The sequence below is a fragment of the Heterocephalus glaber genome, unplaced genomic scaffold (assembly GCF_053883595.1).
Source record: "Heterocephalus glaber isolate CG9 unplaced genomic scaffold, H.glaber_assembly_v1.0 deba00001111, whole genome shotgun sequence".
In the NCBI taxonomy this organism is placed as follows: domain Eukaryota; kingdom Metazoa; phylum Chordata; class Mammalia; order Rodentia; family Bathyergidae; genus Heterocephalus; species Heterocephalus glaber.
Genome location: NW_028258194.1, coordinates 1,088,507 through 1,113,216, shown reverse-complemented (window position 1 = coordinate 1,113,216; position 24,710 = coordinate 1,088,507). Strand labels below are relative to the sequence as shown.

The 24,710-nt window shown below is 39.2% G+C and overlaps 1 protein-coding gene across 3 annotated transcripts in view; it reads right to left on the bottom strand.

The window, feature by feature from the left end:
- Positions 1 to 2,436: 2,436 nt before the first annotated feature.
- LOC101703279 (cyclin-Y-like protein 1) overlaps positions 2,437 to 24,710 on the bottom strand; it is a 39,504-nt gene continuing 17,230 nt past the window's right edge. For all 3 annotated transcript variants that reach the window (XM_021251581.2, XM_087210119.1, XM_087210118.1), the window contains 6 exons: positions 18,373 to 18,408; positions 16,481 to 16,532; positions 15,467 to 15,586; positions 13,451 to 13,617; positions 11,947 to 12,109; positions 2,437 to 4,561 (listed from right to left, as the gene is read on the bottom strand). In XM_021251581.2, coding sequence (XP_021107240.1) covers positions 4,454 to 4,561; positions 11,947 to 12,109; positions 13,451 to 13,617; positions 15,467 to 15,586; positions 16,481 to 16,532; positions 18,373 to 18,408 — 646 coding nt within the window. In that variant the 3' untranslated portion in view covers positions 2,437 to 4,453. The remainder of the gene's footprint in view (positions 4,562 to 11,946; positions 12,110 to 13,450; positions 13,618 to 15,466; positions 15,587 to 16,480; positions 16,533 to 18,372; positions 18,409 to 24,710) is intronic.

Genomic DNA, 24,710 nt, shown 5'->3' with positions numbered 1-24,710 from the left:
GCATTTCCACTGAGCCATAGGGGTGCAGTCTCGTGACCCCAGCACTCTGAGGCACTGAGACAGGGGGACTGCAAGTTCCCTAGTGAGACTGTGCCTTTAAAGGAAAAAGTAATCAAAAGCTGTGGATGCAGCTGAAATTGAAGGTCCTGGGTTCAATCTACAGCTCTGTAAAACAAAAACTGTCAATTCCTTGAAGCTGGTTCTAATGCTTTGGAAGTGGGTCACAGAAACCAACATCAACCGTTGTCATGGTGGGCCGTAGATGGAGGTCACAGGGTGAAGTGGGATGGTCCTGCTGTGGAAAGGCCCAAGGACTTCAGCAAATCACAGGTGGGAGGGGAGGTGGAAGCGCACACCGTTAGGGGTGTCACTTGTCACACTGAGCACCAGAGTCACCATCTTAGGGATACAGGTAAAGAGCTGTGAAATTTGACAAGGGTGAAGCTGCAGCAATACTCTTTCTTAAAGGTGACTCCTTTGGGTCTGCTTGGAAGGCTTCTGAAGAAGACACTACTTTCTTACTGGCTCTGGGACTATCACTGAATTTCCCTCCTCACATTCACGGTGCTTGGTGCTGCAGAAGTTCCTAATAATCAACTAACCTCACCTGTCCCTTTTCACAGTGTTAACGTTTTTCCCATTAGATTCAGAATTCAATCTTTTTTAACTTTTGTATTTTCACTTTCCAGGTCGTCCTTCCACCTTGGAGATCCTACACCACTAATCAGTAGTCTTAACATTTACCTCACAGGAAGTAGTTTTCTTGCTTGACACTCTCATTTAAAATACTTCAGTGAAAGTTGCGTTAGAAATCAAGTGGATCATATTGTTCTAGGGGAACAGGCCCTACTGAAGGGCTGCTAGGTTATTAGTATTTGGTGACACAATTCCAGGCCTTCGAGGCCCTGCAGTTAGACTTTCATTAATCTAATGCTTGACATGTTAATAGATTCTGGATGCAACCTACAGATTCAGGACAGCAACTAGCACTTACCTGGGATATTTCTGTGCCCGGTATCAAGGCTTAGCAAGTAGCATCATATGCAAGAAGGCACCTTCTGGGTGAGGGAAGTCAGCCATAGTTACAACACGGCTAAAGAGGCGGGCTGGGTGGTGGAAGATAGTTAAGCTAAGCTGCGTGCCACTGCCAAACTAGTTTCCAAAACTACTGCCTGCTTCAGCACAGAATGAAGATTGAACTGCCTGAATAACAGGCTTTTGCTTCTTTTGTAAGCAAAAAATAAGATGTAGGAAACTAAGCAAGAGTTCACCTGTTTTAAACTAGGACTCATGAGGGAGGAGGATCACAGTTTAGAGCCCACAATGACCAACTTAGCTTAGTGAGAAACTGTCTCAAAAGGAAAAAAAACAAACAAAAGACCGGAAATGTAGCTTAGTGCAAAGGCTCTGGGTTCAATCCCCAGTATAGCAGTGGGGGACGAAGGACTCGGTTCGGTTGGGTTTCAGTAGGACCTTTCCGATGTGTGGAAACCTGAGATGAACTGCCCTACCAGCACCTTGGTTTCTGTGCCTCACAATATGCCAGAGAACTGGTAATGTGGCCCAATCTCCGGTTTTCCAAAATGACTGTATGACCTTCCAGAGTCAAGACCAAGTGGGAAGAGCAATTTTTAGGGATTCTATTTATTCTTCCAACTTGTTCTTGAAGTTACAGATTTATAGCCAATGGACCCCTCCCAAGTTTTTTTAAATTAATTTTTGATTATTCATGAACTTTTCCGCTGAGAAACTGACATAGGGTGAAAATCACACTCATTCTACATTTTTTTCTTTGTAAATTAAATCAGGTTGTTTATCTTAACCAGCAATGTAACAAAAGCAAAGGGATCAGTCATTTAGATTTAACTGTAGATAAAGAAAGATTACAAGTGAATGAACATACATCAATGCTATCTAGATTAAGAACTTCTGAAGCTGAGTGACTAGGCTTCCATATTAAAGAAACCTTGCAGATATTTGGTCTGTTGGTAATGAAATATATAGTTGAGAATAAATAGTGTGTTAATGTCAACTTATGTGGCTTGTTTTAGGTGACTACTGTATAGCAACTTCAGTTCCAGTACCTTCATTTCTTTACCATTACTGCCTACAAACTTCAAACACCTGATGTTCTAATTCTATACTAGTCCAGTCACTGATTTCTCTTTGCTATATATCACCTGAGTTTATCTTCTCATGTGCTTTCCTCTTTTAGACACACTGTCTATCTACAATATGTTCAGGTGGAAAAAGAGGCTAAGCAAAAAATGTTGATTATTAATTACTACACCTAACCAGAAGCCCTGAATCATGTCAGCTTTAATGGAGTCAGCTTGAGAATACTTTAAAACCACTAAAAATGACACAAAACTTTTAAATTCTGGAGTGATGTAATGTTATGTGAAAAGAAACATGTTAACACACCAGCTGTATTTTAATCAAAATAGTTTATTTTAAAAATATAAACATGGGGATGAAAACCCACTTTAAGTTGTAGCATTTTTTTCAACATAAAGCTGCAACTAATATTCACATCTTCAAGCTTGAAACTCCATAAATAATTTTCTTTAGAGGTGGTAGATTGTGGTATTTCTTATGCCACTGGGTATCACTTATGTCTTTTTTAAAATGGTGGAAACTACAGCACACAATGTTGCGTGAGGCACTGCTACACTGGGAGAAAGTATTCCTAGCCCACAAGAGCTTTGTTACAGGCAAGATTCCTAGGATTACATTTGAAAAGGAAGAGACATAGATTTCATATGGAAAGAGCACTGATTGTTTTAATATTTCAACCTTAGATGACATTGTAAGTCTCCTCAAATTACTTAATCTCTGCTCTTTAAAGTCTTCAGTAATGTTCTTAAGGCTCAGGTAAGTTCCCTATTAAATAGGAGGACTTGAAAGGGGCACCTTGAAATGTAGGCTAAACTTTAAAAGAAACTTTCATATCACTTGCTGCTATTGGGGTCCAATTCCTTTTCATTACATGTGAATTAACATTGCTCCTAAAAATCTTCCTTCACAAAATCTAGAGAAAAGAAATCTAGGTGACCAAAGCAGATAGTTCTCAAAGAACTATTTTAAAATATGAGGAAAATTCTTTGGCAATACAAAGCATCCCAAAAATCTTAGTGTAATTTTAAGCTTTGATACCAGTAGAAGTACAGAAGCTACAACATTATAAAATATCATCTAAAAGTTTTAATTTTGTAAATGTAAAATATTAAGCTTTTAATTTTAATTTTTGTTCCAGTTCCTCTTTCTATTCCCTTTAAGAGAGACTAGAAAAAAATTAAGAATAAAATCTTAATATTCCAAATTTGCAAAATTGAAACTTTCAAATGCTATCTGGTAAAAGTTTGTGGCTTGTACACCTGCTACAGTCCCTGGAAGGCACAGGCATAGTAGTCTATGGCTTAAAACTGCACTGAAACTTTTGGGACGCCTTGTACTTCACTATCGATGGGCAATCACTGGACCTCTATGTCGGTTTGGATTATGAAAATATCTTCTAATATGTTTACTTAACAGCAGGATAATCATCAGAAAATGAGAATCACCATTAATCGTTCACAAGATGCAGCATGGACTTCATAGAAATAGACAGTCAATAGCATCAACTGATGCTTTCTCTTTAAGACCACAAACATGTCACAGTGCTACCAAGCAGTGCTTGCAAAGAACATGACTGGCAAGTGTTATCCAGCAGCTTTTTGGTTCAAACTGATTGACAATAATGACTAGCAACTTATGATATCATGGGAGGAAGAACCTTCAATACCTGACAATGCTACAGTCTACTTCTAAGTGGTGTCATGAGTGTGAACACTCCCATGTTTGGGGCTGGGTAAGGGACTCAGTGGGAGAGACCCTGCTACGAGGACATGGCTAAGACCCTGGGTTTTATTTTCAGCCCCATGCAATAAAAAAGATCCCCACATTTCAATAGTAATACTACATCAACCCTAAAGGCATATGCAGCAACATGGGGAGAGGCAAGTAGAAAAACATACAATTATCTGGGTAATGTTTTAAATCTAATTTTTAAAAATAATTAAAATTTTAACTTAGTTTAAATTTAAACTCTCAATTCAAAAGTCTCCCAGAGCTCACAGGCATTGGCCGGTGGAGTAAGCAAAAGCCAGAGTGAGCCAGGAGCTTCTGCTCTGCAGACCTGGCAACTCTGCTCACATCAGTGAGGATGGAAGTGCGCTGCTGCTTTGACAGGGCCTCTCTCCTTCCCATGCAGTGCAGCTGACACTGCCCAGGAGGCTCTTAAATTCAAGGCCTTTCCTTTTGGTGAAAATACTAACTTAGCTGTTGCTGTTGCTGTTGTTGTTCTTGTTGTTGTTGTTCTTGTTGTTGTTCTTCTTGTTTTAGCAAGAGGGATGGTACTTCTCCAGCTCTGTAAATGAGGGCTCCATGATGTCATAGCCCCCATTTCTCCCTTCTAAGAGAGGACGGCTTTAGACAGTCCGATGCCAAAAACGCCATCACTGGAAGATCTTCTCATAGCAGCTCTGCGCAAGTCTTTGTCTTCATCCAATCCAGACATGGCCTAGGAAAGTCAATCAAACAGAACACAGGAAGAATTTTTTAAAAGACTGAAACCTTAAAGAAAAAAGTCCTATGACTAATGTTCAGTCATGCTTCAGACTCCTCAGCCACTTGGTGGTCACTGCTGCTTTGCCTGCCTGAGGCCTGCATGCCAGGTCATGAGGATGCTACTTCCTGCCAATTCACTAACATCCTTAAGGGTGATGATTCCATTACCAGGAAAGGGGAAGTTTGTTCAGTTACAGTCTTTACCAATGGACTTTCCTAAGATGTCAAAGGTTTTGTGATATGCTAGGCTCCTAACAGCAGCATCTGTTACCTGTGCAAGTATTCATTAAAACGATAAACCTACACCTGTGCAAAACAATCAGTAAACACTGGCTCAGCTACTCCAACTCGACCTGATCTTCCTTAGTTATTACTAACTGTAAGCAACTTCCACAGAGGGAAGTGTGAACTCTACTGTAGGGCAGGACAGGCCTAATGACTGAAGCATGAAAAGCTGCTCCTTTAGGTGAACATGTTCCAAAATGCAGTAAGTCCCAAATTACAAGCTAGTTCTGTTCCAGGAGAACATTCATGACTCAGATTCATCCGTAAGTCTGACAAAGTGAGTCTTACACACTTTTGACACAAATATACAATGTAAAGCACTAAAAAGAAACCCAAATGCGAGATCTGTTCCTATCTGTGAAAGTTGGTGAAGTGAACATTCGTAAGTTGGGGACTTGCTGTGCTACCAAAGCACACAGAAAGTGTGATGTGAATCTATGTGTCCATTTCAGGTCTGAAGTATTTTGGCATAAGCTCACCTAAAGTCATAAGCCATGTTTATTATTTTGCCCCATGTGAGCTACCACTTACATTTAAAACCTATGTACTTCCAACCCCCAGTATTTGAAACACACACACACACACACACACACACACACACACACACACACCACATCCTAAGTACAGGATTCTCATATTAGTCACTAAGGTTTGAATTCACAGGTTTGAACTATGATAGCTGAACTCTGACATGAATCTGCAAACTGAGTAAAAGACAGGCACAAATAGTCAAGTGAGCTGTATTTGTAGACATAAGGGAAACAACCACAAGGAGTTAATCATACATGGCTATGGAGAAAGGCAGAGGTTCAAAAGGAAAACCAATACAAACAGATTAATTCTGATTAAAATATTCTGGATTACGGTCAGAAAAGAGATAATATCTACTTTTTGAGAATAACATGGATCTCCATAAACCATGACCAAGTTGGATTTACCCCAGGGATGCAAGGATGGTTAAACATATGTAAATCAATAAATGTAATACGTGATGACAACGATGAGTCAATATATTCCACTCCTCCTAGGGAAGAGGAGGTGAGCCAATCCCAGCACCCAGGAGGAGGCTCCCCCGGTGCCATTCCATCACTCCTAGGGCAGAGGAGGTGAGCCAATCCCAGTGCCAAGGAGGAGGCTCCCCAGCCACCATTCCACCTCTCCCAGGGAATAGGAGGTTAGCTGCGCAGTCGCCAGCAACACCACCTCCTCCCCTACCCTGTGGAAATGAGAAGACACATAAACAAGCCTCAAAAACAGACTTCCAGATCATCTACAGCAACCCCAAAGGGAAACTAGATGGAACACTCTGATACTCAACCACCTGGACTCCCTGAACTGGCAACAAAAGAGGATCTGGGAAAAATGAAATCTGAAATAATTTCTCAGATAACAGCAAAGATTGTGCCCATAGTGCAAGACATGATTAATAAATCTACAGAGGACACAGATAAAAAAAAATAGAGGATCTGAGGAACATGATGGAATCCCAACACAGGAAACAAATGGAATCCATAAAGCAGATGCAAACTGATTTCCAGGAAATTAAAAACTCCATTGAAAGTCTGCACAGCAGAATGAGCGTATGTGAGGACAGGATTTTGGATATAGAAAATAAGATTGCAGGGCCGGCGATTTAGCTCAGTGGTTCCAGTGCCTGCCTCGGAAGCACAAGGTCCTGAGTTCGATCCCCAGTACCCAAAAAAGAAAATAAGATTGCAATTAGTGACCAGGAAAAGAAAAATTGCTTTAAAATTGTAAGAGATCATGAGAAAGCAATCCAGCAGCTGCTAGATGATGCAAAGAAGAATAACATAAGACTGATTGGAGTCAATGAAGAAAGAGGAGAGAGTGCAGATGACATAAAAAAAACTGTTCACAGAAGTGATGGCAGAAAACTTCCCAAGCAGGGGAAAAGAACTTGACATACAGATAAGTGAGGCATATAGGACTCCAACTAGCCTTGATCAAAAAAATCTACACATAGGCATATAATTGTTAGAATTCCAGAAATCCAACAGAAGAACAAAGTTCTACAAGCAGTGAGAGAAAAGAAACAAATCACATACAAAAGAAGGCCCATCAGAATCACAGCAGACTTCTCAATGCAAACCTTCAAGGCAAGAAGAGCTTGGAGTAATGTATTTCAAGCTCTAAAGGAAAACAGCCTCCAACCCAGATTGATGTGCCCTACAAAACTATCTTTCAAAATTGATGGAGAAATAAGATACTTTCATAATAAAGAGAACCTTAGGAACTTCATGAATACCAAACCAACACTCCAAAAATTTAAGACAATACCCTAGGAAAAGACAATGAGGATCAGAACCCCAGGAAGCCCAGCAGAATGAATCCATTGGGCATGACAAATTAAATGCAAAGCGGGAGAATCCAACAAAAAGAAAAAGTCATGAGAAGACTTTTAAAACTATTAATTTCATCTCCCTAATGAGTATAATGTATAATTCAATCTTGTTATTGTACTGATTAGTATTTTTCTGATTCTAGTGTTGCACACCTTTCCTTGTACTGTACTGGCTATTAATCATCTTCTTGTGTCTACTTTTTAATTGGCTTGTCTATTAATGAGCTGTAAGAGTTCTTTATAAATTCTGGTCATAGGTTATATGCATTGTAAATATGGTCTGTTTAAGGACTACTTTTCATTTTAACGATGTCATTTAAAGTTCTAAATTTTGATGGAATCTCATGTATCAATTTTTTTCTTTTATACATCATGTTTTTTGTATCCTAGGTAGTTCTTGCCTACCCTGAATTCATAAACATTTTCCCTTATAATTTCTTCTTAAAGTTTTATACTTTTAGGCTTTCATATTTAGGTTCATAGATCCTTTAAAGTTATTTTTATGTATGGAAACAAAGGGTTGGGGTTAATTTTGTATATAAAGATACCTGGTGTTCTAGTGCCATTTGCTGAAAACACTATCTTTTCCTCGGCTCTTTAATTGAGTTTATATTCTATAAAATGCTAATGTTAAATAATCTTTCAAAACTCAGTGGACCATATATGTGTGGTTCTATTTCTAGATTCTCTGTTTTATTCCAATGATCTATATGTCTTTCCTTACACCAATACTGCCTTGATTACTGTAGCTTTAGAAGAAGTCTTAAAATTAGGTACTAAATGTCTTCCAACACTGTTTTTTTTTTCTTTTTCTTTTTACTTTTCTAGGTCCTTTGTACTCCTACATAACTTTTAAATTTCAACATCCAATTCTTCATTTATAGCAAGTATACACAGACCTGAACTTTTATATATACTTTGTGTTTTCTAATCCTACTAAATTCGAATACAAATTCTAGGGGCTCCTAGAGATTTCTTAGTATTTTCTCTGTAGATGATCATTTCATCTACATATAAAGACTTTGCTTCTACCTTGCCAATCCTATCCTAATTGTGTCATTTTATTGCCAGACTATTTTGGCTTAGGCCAATGTTTCAAAGTTTAATGGACAGAAGAAGAGTAGGCATATCTGCCCTTGTTCCCCACCTTAGGGAGAAAGCATTGTATCTTCTCCATTCATATAAGGCATTTTTGCTGGAAGTATGGAGTACATGTCTTTAATCTGTTGAGAAGGTTCTGTTCTACTCCTAGTCTCCTGATAGCTTTTACCATGAACAGCTGTAGAATTTAATCCAATACTTTTTCTCCAACTAGTGACAGGATCATATGGCTTTTGCCTTTCCTCTGTTAAAATGATGACTTTTGGGGGTGGATCTTCCAATGTTGAACCAACACTGCCATCCCTATAATAAAACCACTTTCTACATCCTGCCAGATCTGACTTCTAATAGTTTGTTTTGTTAAACAAATTTCTATCTATGTTCATACTTTTTTCTTCTATTATCTTTATCCAGTTTTAGGATTAGCACAATGTTGAGTTCCTAAAATGAGGGGAGAAGTGTTCCTTCTTTTCTCTGCTTTAAATGTTTGATATAATTTATGAAAAATATATATGAGCCTGTTGTTGTCATATAGGTAGGTTTTCAAGCTAGGAATATACTTTCTTTAATAGGTGCTATTCAAATTTTATATTTCCTCCAGAGTTAGTTTCATTAATTTGTCTTCCAAGGTACTTCTTAGAAGTTGTCAAATTTATTTCAAAACTGATGTTTGTAATATGCTTTCTACATCCTTTTAAATTCTGTAAAATCTGTGGTAATGTCTCCTAGATCTTGATATTGTAATTTGAAAAATATATAATTGATATTGTGTAATAGGATGTAAAGGTCTAAAGTAGCAGGGGAAGTGGGAGGGGTAGGGGAAAGGAAAGAAGGAAAAAGAAAAAATATAAGAAAAGGGGAAAAATGGAAACAAATTCTTTGCAAATAGGGAAGGGTGGGCAGGGGAAGGGGAAAAAAATAAGAACCAAGATACTCATGTAAAGATACAAGATCCCAATGATGTATGTAACTGTATTTTATACCTAAAATGTACCAATAAACTTAATGGGGAAAAAACAAAAATAAAACTAATAAATTTAATACACTATATTAACACAGAAAAGGACAAACACCATATGATCATCTCAATAGAAGCAGAAAAAAATCATTCAACAAAATTCAACACCCATTCATGTTAAAAATAAAAACTCTACAGAAAATTGGAATAGATGGTCTTTATCTCAACTTGATCAAGGCTATCTATGAAAAACCAACAGCCAACATCATACTATGGTCAAAAAGTGAAAACCTTCATGCTAAAATCAGGAACAAGACAAGGATGTCCACTATCACCATTCCTGTTCAATATAGTTTGAGAAACATTAGCCACAGTGATTAGATAAGAGAAAGAAATAAAAGGAATAAAGATAGGAAAGGAAGAATTTAAACCGTCATTATTTGCTGACAACATGATACTCTACATAGAAGACCCAAAAAACTCTGCAAAAACTCTTCTAGACTTAATTGCAAGACTCAGTAGAGTAGCTGGATATAAGGTCAACACTCAAAAATCAATAGCCTTCTTATACACAAATAGCAGACTCACTGAGAGAAAAATTAGGGAAACAATTCCTTTTATAATAGCATCCCAAAAAATGAAACATCTAGGAATCAATCTAATGAAGGATGGAAAAGCCCTCTACATTGAGAACTACAGCACTCTGAAAAAGGAGATGGAAGAGATATAAGAAAATGGAAAGACATCCCTTGCTCCTGGGTAGGAAGAACCAATATAGTGAAAATGTCCATATTTCCAAACCTGCTATACAGATTCAATGCAATCCCGATGGAAATCCCAACAGTATATTTCACAGAACTACAAAAAAATGATCCAAAAATTCATTTAGAACCAGAAGAAACCTAGAACAGCAAAAGCAATACTAGGCAACAGAGGCATGACAGGGGGTATCACAAGCCCCAACTTTAAACTATGCTACAAAGTTACTATGATAAAAACAGCATGGTACTGGCAAAAGAACAGACATGAGGATTAGTGGAATAGAAGATGCAGAAACAACTCCAGACACACTCAGCCATCTCATCTTTGACAAAGAAGCCAACTATCCTCACTTGAGTAAAGATAGCCTCTTTAATAAATGGTGTTGGAAAAACTGGATTTCAACCTGCCAAAGATTAAAACTAGAGCCATACCTATCACTGTGCACTAAACTAAGATCAAAGTGGATTAAACAACTAAATATCAAGACAGAAACACTAAACTTGCTGGAAGATAAGTTAGGTAGAACTCTCAATGACATTGGTAGAGGAAAAGACTTTATGAACAAAACTTCAATAGCATGGGAGCTAACACAAAGAATCAACAACTGGGATCTCATCATATTAAAAAGCTTCTGCACTGCAAGAGAAACCACCAACAGAGCTAAGAGACAATCTACAAGGTGGGAAAAAGTTTTTATCAGCTGTTCCTCAGACAAAGGACTACTATCTAGAATACATAAAGAACTTTAAAAAATCAGACCCCCCCCCCAAATTCACAGATCCAATTCAAAAATGGGCATCTGAAGTGAATGGACATTTCTCAAAGAAGTAAAAGCAGCAAATAAACATATGAAAAAATGTTCAACATCACTGGTCATTCAAAAGATGCAGATGAAAACAATGCTGAGATTCCACCTCACCCCAGAAAGAGTGGCTGCTATCAAGAAATCAACCAATAACAAATGTTGGGGGGGGGGTGGGGAGAAAAGAACCCTTCTCCATTGTTGGTGGGAGTGCAGACTGGTGCAGCCACTATGGAAATCAGTATGGAGATATCTCAAAGAACTAGGGCTAGAGGTCCCATTTGACCCAGCTATTCCCCTGCTGGGTATCTTCCCCAAAGAATTAAAAGAATCATACCACAGTGATATATGTACACCCATGTTTATAGTGGCACAGTTTGTAATAGCTAAAGCTTGGAAACAGCCCAAGTGCCCATCAACTGGAGATTGGATACAGAAGATGTGGGTTTTGTATAAAATGGAGTACTACTCAGCCAGAAAGAATGAGAAACTAGAGACATTTATAGCTAAATGGATGCATATTAAGGCAATAATCTTAAGTGAAATAAATAGGACACATGTGTAAATACCGAACAGTTTCTCTGGTGTGAGAAACCAAAAGTGTAAATAAGAATCAAAATGTATAATTGATAAGGTGAAATAGGAAGAAATGGTCTAAAGGGGTAGGGGAAGTGGGAGGGGAAGGGGAAAGGAAAAAAATATGAGAAAAGGAAAAAATGGAAACAAAGTCTTTGTAAATAGGGAAGGGTGGAGGGGGTGAAGGGAGGGCCGGGGAATGGGGAAAAAATAAGAACCCAGATGCATCATGTACAGGTACAAGACCCCAATGATGAATGTAACTGTATTGTATACCTAAAATGTACAAATGAACTTAATGGGGAAAAAAAGAATAATGTGAATCTCTAGCTGCACCATAAAGAAGTGAGAAATAGGACACGAAGGGTTAGTGAGCTCTTAGATGTGTTAATGGGAACGCTTTCCCTTTCCCTAGTCACCGCTTAATATGATGCAGTCAAGACACTGGCCTTGTGCTCACAGAAACCCCACTGAACGCAAGCACAGCCTTACCTCTAGGTCCTGGGCTCTTTCTCTGGTGAGAGGCGCAAACTCATAATGTATGTCATTTTCAACTGCTAAAGAACGAAGATCAAAGTAGTATTTGGCATACACACTGCCAGACACATTAACATTATACTTGAGCAGGATCAAGTAATGCCTTTCCAATTCATTTCTGGGGAGAAAAAACACCAAAACAAATACAGGCCGATTTTAGTCAAGTGGGTCATCTTAAGAAATGTCATTTTGAGGTTCTAGGACTGCTGTAAATTCTGTTTTGAGACCTAGGAAGGCTACCCAACTGGAAGAAAACACCCATGTTCCAACAAGGCACAGCTATTTTCTGTATCTGGATACTTTCTGTATCCCACACTTTTCTGTTTGGGTGGAGGGGAAAGGTTATGCCCTGCCCATTCCCGCCTGCTGTGGGCTCTCGGCCTGTTCTTCAGAGTCCATCAACACACCTGTGTGACTCACACTCCACACGTACTCATGAGGCCCCACTACAGTGAGCAAAAAAGCAGTGATGTGTGCCGTTTCTTAGCTCTGAAGAACTTGCAGGCATATTCAAGGGGCTCCTGAGAGGAAGGACTTAGAGAAGTAGTGAAGCACCAACCAAAGAACCACCACTCCTCCCTCTGAAGGGAAAACTCTTCAGGCGACAAGCATTCATCAGAAAGAAAGAAAAAGCCAAACTGCACTGTGTGGGAAAGGCAAACGCCTCCCTGTGGCAGCAGATGAGGCTCTGTCAAAGGGCACCTTCTTATTACTACGGTGACAAACTGTGACTGTGACTGTGACAATTTACTTTAAACTTGGGAAGACAGAAAGGTTCTGGCTGGAGTAGAACCACTGTGGCTGGCACAGGACCTCTGGCAGAGCACTGGACTCGGAGTCTCACCTCTGAGCAGTCCTCTGCTGCGGGGCCATGCAGCTGCCTGCGCAAACTCAATACACAGAATGTGAGAGCCCATCAGACCAACTGCTACACACAGCCCATCTCCTAGCCAGGGGGAGCATGGCGATCTGGAACCTTTCCTGGTGTACGTCCCGGTTATTCCAAGGACACGCGTTCAGATAAAAACCTGACAATGTGTGGCTCAGGCGGAAGCTATACTCAACAGTTCACTGGCCCTAAGACCTTAACAGCGGCCAAACAAAAGCCAGGTGCAACAGCCCTTACAGAAGGGACTGGGCCCAGCAACTTTTAAAAAGCCGTGAAGAATGCCCTGTTCTATGCTATTCCGGTGGTAAGCTTGTAAGATGTCTGGCAAAACCACCAGAAAAATTTCAACTTACCAAGCATATCATTTAAATAATACTCTACAAAAACCTAGCAATTAATGATGGAAAATATGAATATTTATACTGTAGCTGAACAGAAAGTAATCATTTTGTGCCTATTTCCACTTTCTGCATAAAGTGATATTTGAAAATATTTCTTAAAATGCAAACCTTATAGGAGCAAATAAACTGGAAAATGGCTAGAAAGCCCGCTGAAGCCTTAAACACTCACATGTCCTTGAGAGAAACATCCCCGAGGACCTTGCAGAAGTCTATGTTCCACACAGTCTCGTCGTGCCAAACCTTGGTGGCAAGAAGAATGGCTCCCAGCAGGATCCTTCTCCAGTTAGCAGGACAGATGTCTATCTCAGCGTATGACACAAGCCTTTCTAAGTAGACCTGTAAAGAGAAGAACACTGTTCTGCGATTTCCGCTCTGTGTAAGTGCTGTGCTAAGACAGATTACTGAGGCCGGGGATTTAGCTCAGTGGTGCTGCTGCCTGCCTTGAAAGCACAAAGTTCCTAGTTCAATCCCTGGTACCAAAAAAAAAAAGACTACTGTGAATGACGGGTTTCTTCTGTGTCTGAACAGAGGGGAAGTCCCTCCTACTTCTGGGTGCTCCAGAGATTCTGCTCAGCTACAGTAAGGGGTCAGATCACAGATGGAAATCAGACACCTCTGCTGCTCATGAATTTCCTGTCTAATTTTGGTGACAGAAACGACTGGACAGCTCAGCCAAGGTCGTCCAGCAGAGTGGCACTGTTATCTTACACACTCACGGAGGCCACAGATATAGGCCTGGTGTAAAGCTTTTCAGTAAATGCTGAGCTTCTCCAACATGCACTGTAGCATTCCCAGCCGGTAGTTTCAGAATGGTTTTAGACAGGTCATGGTCAAATGTAATGCCCGACTCAGAGAAAGCACATTTTTATCTTCTTTTCACAGTATGAACCCTTTTGTGGCACTATCTGGTGGACAGGACCACCTCCCTGTGGCAGCTGAGCAGAGCACCACGTCAGGTGCAGGACTTCAAGCTGTAGTTTCCTCAAACTCAGGGCCTTTATAAAGAACCCATGTGTAAACAGGATGGTCCTTCTTGGTGCCTCTGTTTTCCCATCCCCACTCCTCATGAAAACCCATTCTCCCTCCTACATACTCAGAACCTCAGTCCATTCTGCTGGCTTCATGACAGGAAGAACAGAGCTGCCAGTCTATTCCTGGGACTCATAAACTTCCACGCAGTTGGTGAGACAATCTCACATATTCTTTATGTACATCAAACATCTATTCCACAAAGAACTGGGTGAGCTACCCGCTGAGTAAAGACTGTAGAGGGAGCTGTGAATTGCTGTTACTTAAATCTGAGCGATAGAAAAGTCTGCAGATGCTCAAGTCCCTCACATAAAATGGCTTACGGTTTGCACATAATCTACACACCCCCACCCACAGACTGTAAAGCAGTTCTAGGCTACTTACAACACAAACTTCAATGTAAATGGCAGGTAAAGGAAGTTATACTATATTGTCGTGCACTAAGGACAAGGCAAAAGAGGACATACATTTTCCCTAAACGCTAGAAATTGTAGATGTAGAGCTCACAGACATGGCAGGGATGACTGGATATGCTATTTGAACTCTTTGTATCAAAACAAAAAGAAAAGGTTTTATAAATCTTACACATTATTTATCATAAATGATAAAATCTCACCTTCAGAATTCTGTGTGGATAATACAAAGCTCCTCAGCTCCTCAGGCTAACAAAGCTTTTCTAAGAACTGATGGACTGCCATCCTGGGCAGCATTGCAAGCAGACAGCAGCACTCAGCAGGGATGGACTGATGCCCATAACCAGAGAACAGAGAGCTGAAGGCAGTGCAGTGTCCGGGGACACAGCCTGGGACCTGGCTTGACCTGCACAGAACCAGTCTCTGTGGCTCATGGGGCCCTGCTCCTGCTCTCCTTCCCACCCCACAGCTTTGTAAGGGCTCACGGTGTTAAGTGAGCATGTGCACTGAGGTACGGGGCAAAACTCTCCAACTGCCTTCAATTGTCTTGTGGTAAGAAAAGTGAAGACATCATTAAATGATGATGATTATGGGACCCAAGTATGTTTATTTGCTTTCCTCTGATAGGCTTCTCTTAATAAAGTTCTCATGATAATTTCAGGAGTTTCATTTGAAAAAAAAAGACCTTGCTCTGTGTACCAGACCAGTTTCTAAGCATGCTTGATAAATAAGTAACATCTTACCAAAGTTAGTATTGCGCATTCAGTTGGTAACCATGCAGCACTAAAAATAAAGGCAACAAATCTGTAAATACATTTGTGTTCAGGAGCATGCTCAAAGTATTCCTCTGGAAGCTTCTCTCTCTGAAATGAGAAATGATGCAATGTGAGAATCCACTGAAGAAAGCTTTTAAGTACTCTGAAGACAGCAGTCTCCACCTCTCACTCCTGTGTTCCTTAAAGTGATTTCAGTTGGGTTGTATGTCTTTTCATCTTCAACTAGAAACACTGGGACCTTCTGCTGTGCATAATGACACTTTGGTGAGTGAAGACCACAGTGGCCCCAGAAACGACCACCTCGTGTGCCACTGCCACTTCACTCCGTGAGGTCTGCCCAAGGTGGAGTCGCTGTCAACGCATCTCTCAGGACGTCCTGCACTGGTGAGCCACACAGAAGGCCACAGGCTCAGCAAATCGATACCCCTTGCTACTTTCGCCTCCACAAATTCATTTTTAGCCTGAAAGTCTTTTTGATTATATGCTGTACTCTCTGTAATAAAGTCTAAAATGATGTAATTGGTGTCCTGCAACCACAGCCTCTAGGGATGCAGTCACATACAATAGTCAGCAGCCATGTGACAAAAATGCCTGAGGAAGTGACTTTTTACATTTTTACGTCATTTTAACCTAATTCTCTGAGAGATTTCACATGTTATAAGATTTATTAACTAATGTTTATATTTGTTGGATGCTACTGAAAATTATTTTTTGAAAAGCTACATTTTCTGTTATTTGGGTAGCACATTTTTACCTTAGATCAATAACAAACCTGCAAGTCACTTCTCACTCTATCACAGCCCTGAAAAACCCTCCTTTCTGAGAAAGATGCAATACAGCATGAGGTGGGAAAGGACATGATTTAAATTCAAATAGAAGAGTGTGACTGACTTCTGGCAATTCGTGTCAAAGGAAAATAGCATGAAAGAAACACAACTCCATGAAGTAAAAAATTATAATTTAAAAAAAGGTGACACTTACTGTGAGTGGATGCAGTCTCTCATCCAAAATATCCAGGGATCTATTTGTATCTCTATAAAGGAAGAAAGTACATCTAAGTGCATTCATTTTCATCTTAGTAAAATTCTTGCTAGGAGTAGAGGAGGATGGAGAAAGAGGCCTAACCTTCAATGCCCTAGTTTTACAAATTCTTTTCCTGGATTTTGCCCTTTAGACTTCTTTTTATTCAGGGCATCAAGGACTGTGAAGACTTTTCTAAGATGACCAGCTAAAGGTGCCTGTAAGTAATGACTCTCCTCAATGGGCAATGCTAGTAAACCAGCAGTGGTGGGGACTCAAGTCTAGAAATGTAACAAATGTGAATAAGATTCAGATTTCCCAGGCTTTTCCTCCTTCAGGGCTCTATGTTTTCACTATATTTCTTGTTTCTGTTATGTGAGTTTTAAAATGTAGCTGTCTTTTTATAAGAGACCAGTGTTTTCATTAGACTAATACACTCCCATGAACCAGTGGTTTGCTGTGGTCTGTGACCTCTGCAGAATTCCCAGGCTCTGTTTCAGGAGGCTCGGAGATCAAGCTGTCCTTACAAACACAGGAAGACATTACTTGCTTTTTCACTGTTGGGACACTTGGAACACTTGTAGAAAAGCAAAAGGAAGTAAAACTTCTGATTTCTCAGCATGCTTTAAGACTGCAGCACCAAGTTGCATCAGCAGTCATTCTATTTCTCATTGTCACTTGGAGTTTTGTTTAAAACCCTGCTTCTCTTAAGGTTGTCCTTGGTGAAGCAGTGAAGACTAATGTTAATAAATCTTGGCCCTTCTTTTTAATACTATGAATAAGTGAAAAGTTCACATAAAGTATTTCTGCATACTGAAGTATGTTTGTGTTCAGAAAAAGCACTTGTGATTTAGCTGTAAACTGAACAGGCTGCTTATCATAGACCACCACTTTTACATGAAACTATGCTAAGACTGGTGATGATATAAAAGTGTTTTGAATGTTATAAAGAAATCTGAACCAATATTTTCCAAGCTGACCAATGTATAAATCATGTACTGGTAAAAGAACTATTCTTTGTGCAAGATGCAGCCATGAGTATTAATGTAACAATTTCAGAGATACCATGTAAAATCTCATTGAACCTAATTCAAGAAACTAATGGTTATGGTGTTTAATGTAAAGTAAAAGACTATCCACAATTATCTGAAATTTTTAAAAACATGTGTATGTCCAACTGTGCATCTCCATGATATTAAGTTGTCTTCTTGTTTCTTCAAAAGTAACTGCAAATGAACCATGAAGTATGAGAATCTAATTGTATTCTATTCAGTCAAATGAAGTGTAAATAGAGATGTATTTTTCACCCAGTGAAAAAAGGAACAAAAAATGTAGAAGAGTTACAGAAGACAGGTTTTTTGGTATTTATGTTAACAAAGTGCTCCATATTCAGCAGGAATCTTGCCCAACAGTAGACATTTTTGTTTATCAGAAAGTTCCTGGCATCCACCAGGCCAAGGGCAGTTATCCTGGCTAAGCACCCTGCCCTGCGTAGGACAGCCCCCCACAACAAAGGATCACCTAGCTCAAAATATTGACAGGTCTAAGACCAACACACCCTATGTTAACACCTTCCCCCACACACACACATAGGCACACACAAACATATACACTTTTAACTCTCAATTTTAATTTTTAAAGAGTAAATATCAATATAATCCATAGAAGCAAATATTCTCTGGGATCTTTTTTTTCAACAGTTCTAATCACAGCAACAAAAAACCTAAAATGATTTGCTTCCATATGTTACTAAAAACACACTACAGCTTATGATGCCTGCAGTCATGACCTAATACTACACTTGGTATAGTGCAAATTAACTGGCATAGTAAGACAGATTTTTAAGAGCTTACCTGTTCTTTATGTGGTAATATACTGCTAAGGTCATGCTGTGGAAGGAAAAAAAAATTGTTAATGATTGAGTCTATCATTTGTTGAAACTGAAGACAAATTTTCAAGAGGAGACCTGGCACTGCCTTGAAGTCCTCCAGTTTCAGCACAGTACCATATTGGCACTTTCCCGTTGTAATTTTTTGGCTTTTGGCAAACATAAACAGCAAATTCTAGGCAATGTGCTGTCAGAACACCTTTCCGTTGATTACACATTATTGCATATTTCCCTGTCATTCGGATTTCTACCCCTAAAACCTCATCCCTGGGAAAGTGCTACATATCTGCCCACATGCTTAAACTTAAACCACACAATAGTTTTGTTTTGTTTTGTTTTGGTACCGGGGATTGAACTCAGGACATTGCGCTTGTGAGGCAGGCAGCAGAATCACTAAGCTGAATCCCCAGCCCACAATAGTTTGTTTGTTTTTTTAAGTGGGAAGGCCATGCATTTGTTTCCATTAACTTACTTCATTTTTTACCTGCCCATCATTTTTTCATTACTTCTCTAAAAGTAAATAATAAAAGTGCTGTATACCAAATAAAAGAAAATCACTTCTCCAAGACAAGAAAACTTACTAGTAAATGCAAATGCCCACCAAACTGATGACACCTTTGGCCATCCTGAAATAATCAGTGATAATAATGCAGCATATGTCTATATAATATAATATTCATGGCAAGTATTTCCAAATTTGTTTTAAATGAAATATTAACAAACAGACACAACTCTTCAGATAACACATTTCCGTGTTTCTAAATTACGCACAGATATGGTATATTAGGGAACACAGGGGTTCTGTGGGGTGTGTCACATGCTTCCACTTACCCTCACCATCTAAAATGAAGCTTAACATCATCAAGGGAAGGCAAATGTGAATTTTAAAAGAAGTCCTGGCAGTGTTTTCAAATTTACACAGTCTCACACTGTAGGCATCAAAGACAAACATCTCCATAGTGTTTCCCTTCTATCTCCAAATCGAGTTCAATCGCGGACTGACATCACAGCAAACCTTGCCCGAAGTCTCATCTGTAAGCCTGTTACAGCCAGCGAGGGTCAGCAGCAGTTCTCCTGTACGAGACTCTGTTAAGCAGTGGTTCCTGAACTTCCCTGCACACTGGAATCATTAAAACCATCCGGGAGCCCTCCGGAGAGAGAGAGCCTGGCAGCAGGGAGCCCCACTCCATCCAAGCCGTGCCAGGCCCACCCGCGACCACCAGAAGGTGAGGACCCTTCACCACTTGCCATGCCCACAGCAGCGACCCACTTAACGCCTCGGGCACCTCTGGCCTCCTGGCTGTGCCACTACCTGGTTGTACACTACAAAGCCACAGGGGACACCAGACCACCATACTGGTAAGTTAGAGGGATCACCACCTCCCATCAGGACCTGGACTATCTTCAGGGGAAGGCCAGCAGGAACCTGCAGTAGAACCTTGCAGAGTTCAACCCTGCAGGAGGACAGGGAGCTCAACTTGGGCCTTGCTGCCAGAAATCTGCCTGAATCCCACGGGTCTGTGACTGACTTGCTGAGACTCACTGACTTATATCTGCACATGGCTGCCCATGTTGTCTATTGTGACAGCAGAGACATACCCTAAAGGAGGCCCTTCATTTTCATGTTTATCATTTATTTTCAATTTTTTTTTGCTCTTATTTTTATTTTTTTTTCCTACTCTTTTCAAATTTTTATTTTTCCCTTCTTTTTTTCTTTCTTTTCTCTTTCCTTTCTCTCTCTCTCACACTCGCTTTCTTGCTGTCCCCCAATGTTCTTCAGCTCCCTTTTTGTTCCTGTTCTGGCCCTAATTCAGATTTCTTCTTTATTTTTCTTTTCTTCCCTTTTTCCTTCTCTCGCCTGTGTCCTCTGGCCTCACTGCTAACCTTCTCCTATCCTTCTGCCTATTTATCCTTCCCTCCCCAACTCCTTCTAACTCCCCATCCTGAAGGGTAAAGTTGCTATATTGAAGAATTTATTCACTATAAACATATGTTGGTTTGGTCTTTGACTTTGATTTAATTCACACAGTTAAAGGTGATAGATTAATAACTACCACAAATTGTCATTTTCTAAGATGTGCTTGATGCTATAGTGTTGCTGATTGTATCACTTGGGCTGAGGTGTTGTGACTGATCTAATCAGTTGTCCTTTCTGGTATAATGAAAATGAGATAGCCTCAGAGTCATTAGAGACTCAAAACCTAAAGACCAGCTATGTCTGGAAGACACCTCTGAGAACCAATCATTCCATAAGGGTTCTAATTACAATCAATAAAGATACTTACAATAAGCAATTTTGAAGTATCAACCCAGGAATTAAACCAAGGACAGTACCAAAAACAAAAATGAGAAGACATTTAAGCAAAGGCACAAACTCATATTTCCACCCTACCAAGGATAAATTCTGGGGGAAATGAGGTGGAAAAGTCCGATAATCAACCACCTGGACAACCTGAACTGTTACGGCAGGAAGTAACAAAACAGATGAATGAGGCCCTAGAAAAATTCAAAACAGAAATAATTTCCCAGATAACCACAGAGATGGTAAGCAGAGTGAAAGACATGATTAGAGCCTGTAGAACAGAAACAGATAAAAACAATAGATGAGCTCAGAAACATGCTGGAAGCCATGAATGCCCAGCATAAGAAATGGAACCATGAATGCCTAGCATAAGAAAGAAATGGAACCATGATCAACCAGCATAAGAAAGAAATGGAATCCATGAAACAGATTCTTACAGATATCCAGGAAATTAAAAACTCCATTGAAAGTATGGACAGCAGATTAAGGGAATCTGAAGGTAGAATATCAGATATAGAAGACAGGATTGAGGTTAATGACCATGAAAACAGAGATTTCTTCAAAATAGTAAGGGACCGTGAGAAATCAATCCAGCAGCTGCTAGATAATGCAAAGAAGAATAACATAAGGCTGATAGGAGTCCATGGAAAAGCAGAAGAAAGTACAATTGACATAAAAAACTGTTCACAGAAGTAATAGTAGAAAACTTCCCAAACAGAGGTAGAGAATCGGACATACAGATAAGTGAGGCATATAGAACTCCAATTAGCCACAATTAAAAAAAATCTACACCTAATTTCAAGCCCTAAAAGAAAATAACTTCCAACCTAGACTGTTGTATCCTACAAAATTATCCTTCAAAATTGATGGGGAAATTAGATACTATCACGATAAAGAACACCTGAGAAATTTCATGAACACCAAACCAGCACTCCAAACAATTCTAAACAATATCCTAGAAAAAGACAATGAAGGTCACAACTCCATGAGACCCAACAGAGGGAAGCCACCAGGCAAGGTAAGAAACTAAAGGGAAAGAGGGAAAAATAAAAAATAAGAGACCCAACAACAGTAAAACATCATGATACGGAAGGGTCAATATCTATCAATTATAACCATCAATGTTAATGGCTTCAATTTACCAATCAAAAGAAATAGACTGGCAGAATGGATTAAGAAGTAAAATCTAACAATATGCTGTATACAAGAAACACACCTAACTCAAAAAGAAATTCATAGACTGAAAGTAAAAGGATGGACAACAGTTCTCCATGCAACAGGAACCTGGAAAAAAAAAGGGTAGCAATCTTTATTTAGGGACAAAGTAGATTTCAAACCAAAACTAAATAAGAGAGACAAAGATGGTCATTACATCCTTGTGAAGGGAACAGTCCAAGAGGAAGAGATGACAATCATAAATACATATGCACCAAATATGAATGCCCCCAACTATACAAAACAAATATTAATGGACATGAAAAACCAAATAAGCACTAATACAGTTGTACTGCGAGACTTCAATACCCCACTATCACAAATAGACAGATCATCTAGACAAAAAATTTAACAATGAAATTCTAGAACCGAACCAAGCTACTGAACAAATGGACTTAATAGATGTTTACAAAGTGTTCCACCCCGCAAAATCAGGATACACATTCTTTTCAGCTGCACATGGGTCATTCTCCAAAACAGACCATGTGCTACCTCATAGGACACGTCTAAGTAAATGTAAAAGAATTGAAGTTACCCTCTATATATTATCAGACCATAGTGCAATAAAATTGGAGATCAATAACATAAGAAATCTCAAAACCCCCACAAACACATGGAAATTGAATAACACCCTCCTGAAAAACCAATGGGTCACAGAGGAAATTAAAAAAGAAATTAGACAGTTTCTACAAGTAAATGATAATGCCAGTACAAAATACAGGAATCTATGGGACACAATGAGAGCAGTTCTACATGGGAAATTCATAGCAGTGAATGGCCATATCAGGAAAACAGAGAGAACTCAAATTAAGAACCTAATGCAGAACCTCAAGCTCCTAGAAAAAGAAGAGCACAACAAACCCAAAGCTCTTACAAGGGAGGGAATTATAAAGATCAGAGCAGAAATCAATGCAATGGAGACTAAGAGAACAATACAAAAAAATCAATGAATCAAAAAGTTGGTTTTTCGAAAGAATAAATAAAATTGATAAACCTTTAACCAACCTTATCAGAAAAAGGAAAGAAAAGGCTCAAATCCATGCAATTAAGAATGAAAAAGGTGAAGTCACAACAGATCCAGCAGAAATCCAGAAGATCATCAATATCTACTTTGAGAAGCTGTACTCTAATAAAATGGAAAACACAGAAGAAATGGACAGATTCCTAGATACATGTGAATTGCCAAAGTTAAATGAAGACAACATAGAAATTCTAAACACCCCAATTACAATGAGTGAAATTGAAAATGTAATAAACAATTTACCAACAAAGAAAAGCCCAGGTCCTGATGGCTTCACTGCTGAATTCTACAAGACATTTAAAGAAGAACTATCACCATTACTCCTTAAGCTCATCAAGGAAATTGAAAGGGAAGCAAGGCTTCATTCCTGGAAGCAAGTGTTACTTTGATTCCAGGGAAAGACCCAACACCAAAAGAGAACTACAGACCAATCTACCTAATGAACATAGATGCAAAAATCCTCAACAAGATACTGGCAGACAGAATACAGAGTGTCATCAAGAAGATCATACACCCTGACCAAGTCAGAATCACTGGGAATGCTTTTGTGTATATTATTACACCTTGCCTTCATCCCTGATTTCCTAGTGCTCGCGAGTACCCATAGATTGAAGGGAAGGTACAGGTGGGGAAAATGCACGTGTGTGCAGACACGTGTTTTGAAAAAGTTGTGTAAGTGATTCTAATAAGGTTTACCCATCTTATTGAGAACAATGAGCTATTGGGTTGGGGATTTAGCTCAGTAGTTCCTCCACCTTCCTCAAACGTGCAAGGTCCCGAGCTCGATCCCCGGTATCAAAAAAAAAAAAAGTGTACTAATGAGAACAATGAACTATTACCCCATGATAAACACTTTTTAAATTTTCCTAAATGGTTACTTGTCCTATTAATTACTAAATATTTATTTGAAAAGTAGTGCGCACAATGATTTAACAAAATACAATGAAAGCCAACTAAAACTTACTGTACTTCAAAGCAAAATTCTAAACATTAGACTAAGATGGGGAGAAAAACAAGTGTTAATCCTACTTGATTGAGGAAGGTTACTCTTTAAAACTCTATGCTGAGTTATAAATTGAACCTTCACAAGGTTTTTAATGCAAAAGAAGCTGGCAACCCTAACAAAGCAGAGCAGCTTTTTAGTCATGGATTTGGGGTGCTGGCTGAATACAAACATTCAGGAATTACTTGATAGATGCCAAATTTCAAAACTTAGACACAGTGCTGAGTTTTTGGTGAAACACAATTTGATCTCATTTACTATTGTAAGTGTGAGAGAAAAATATTACCAGGTATGTGAACTTGTAGTTTTTAATACAAGTAGAAATTACAGTGGTACCTTGGTTCACAGACTTAATTCTTTCTACAATTCTGGTGCAAAGTAAATTGAATGAGAACTGAATCAAATTTCCCCATAAGGTCAACACTAGACATAACCATTGGATTTGATTGGCTTTCGTCCAATTTGGGTTTTGACCAGAACTGTGCAAAGAATTAAGTTCGTGAACCAAGGTACCACTGTGCTGATGATTAGCTAAAAAGAAAAGCTGACATGTGAGAAACAAAATTAAATTCTTATGTTATTTACATTTTTTGACAGAAAAAGTAAAATGAAGGATAAGAGCATTAACAGTCTAAAGAAATATAAGCTCCATTCTGAAAACCAAAACTCATAACCCAAGGGGACATGGATAATGTTCCCTGGACAACCCCAACTCAGTGGGGAAGTTCTGCACCTGGCTTTCGATAAGTTTGAAAGATTCCT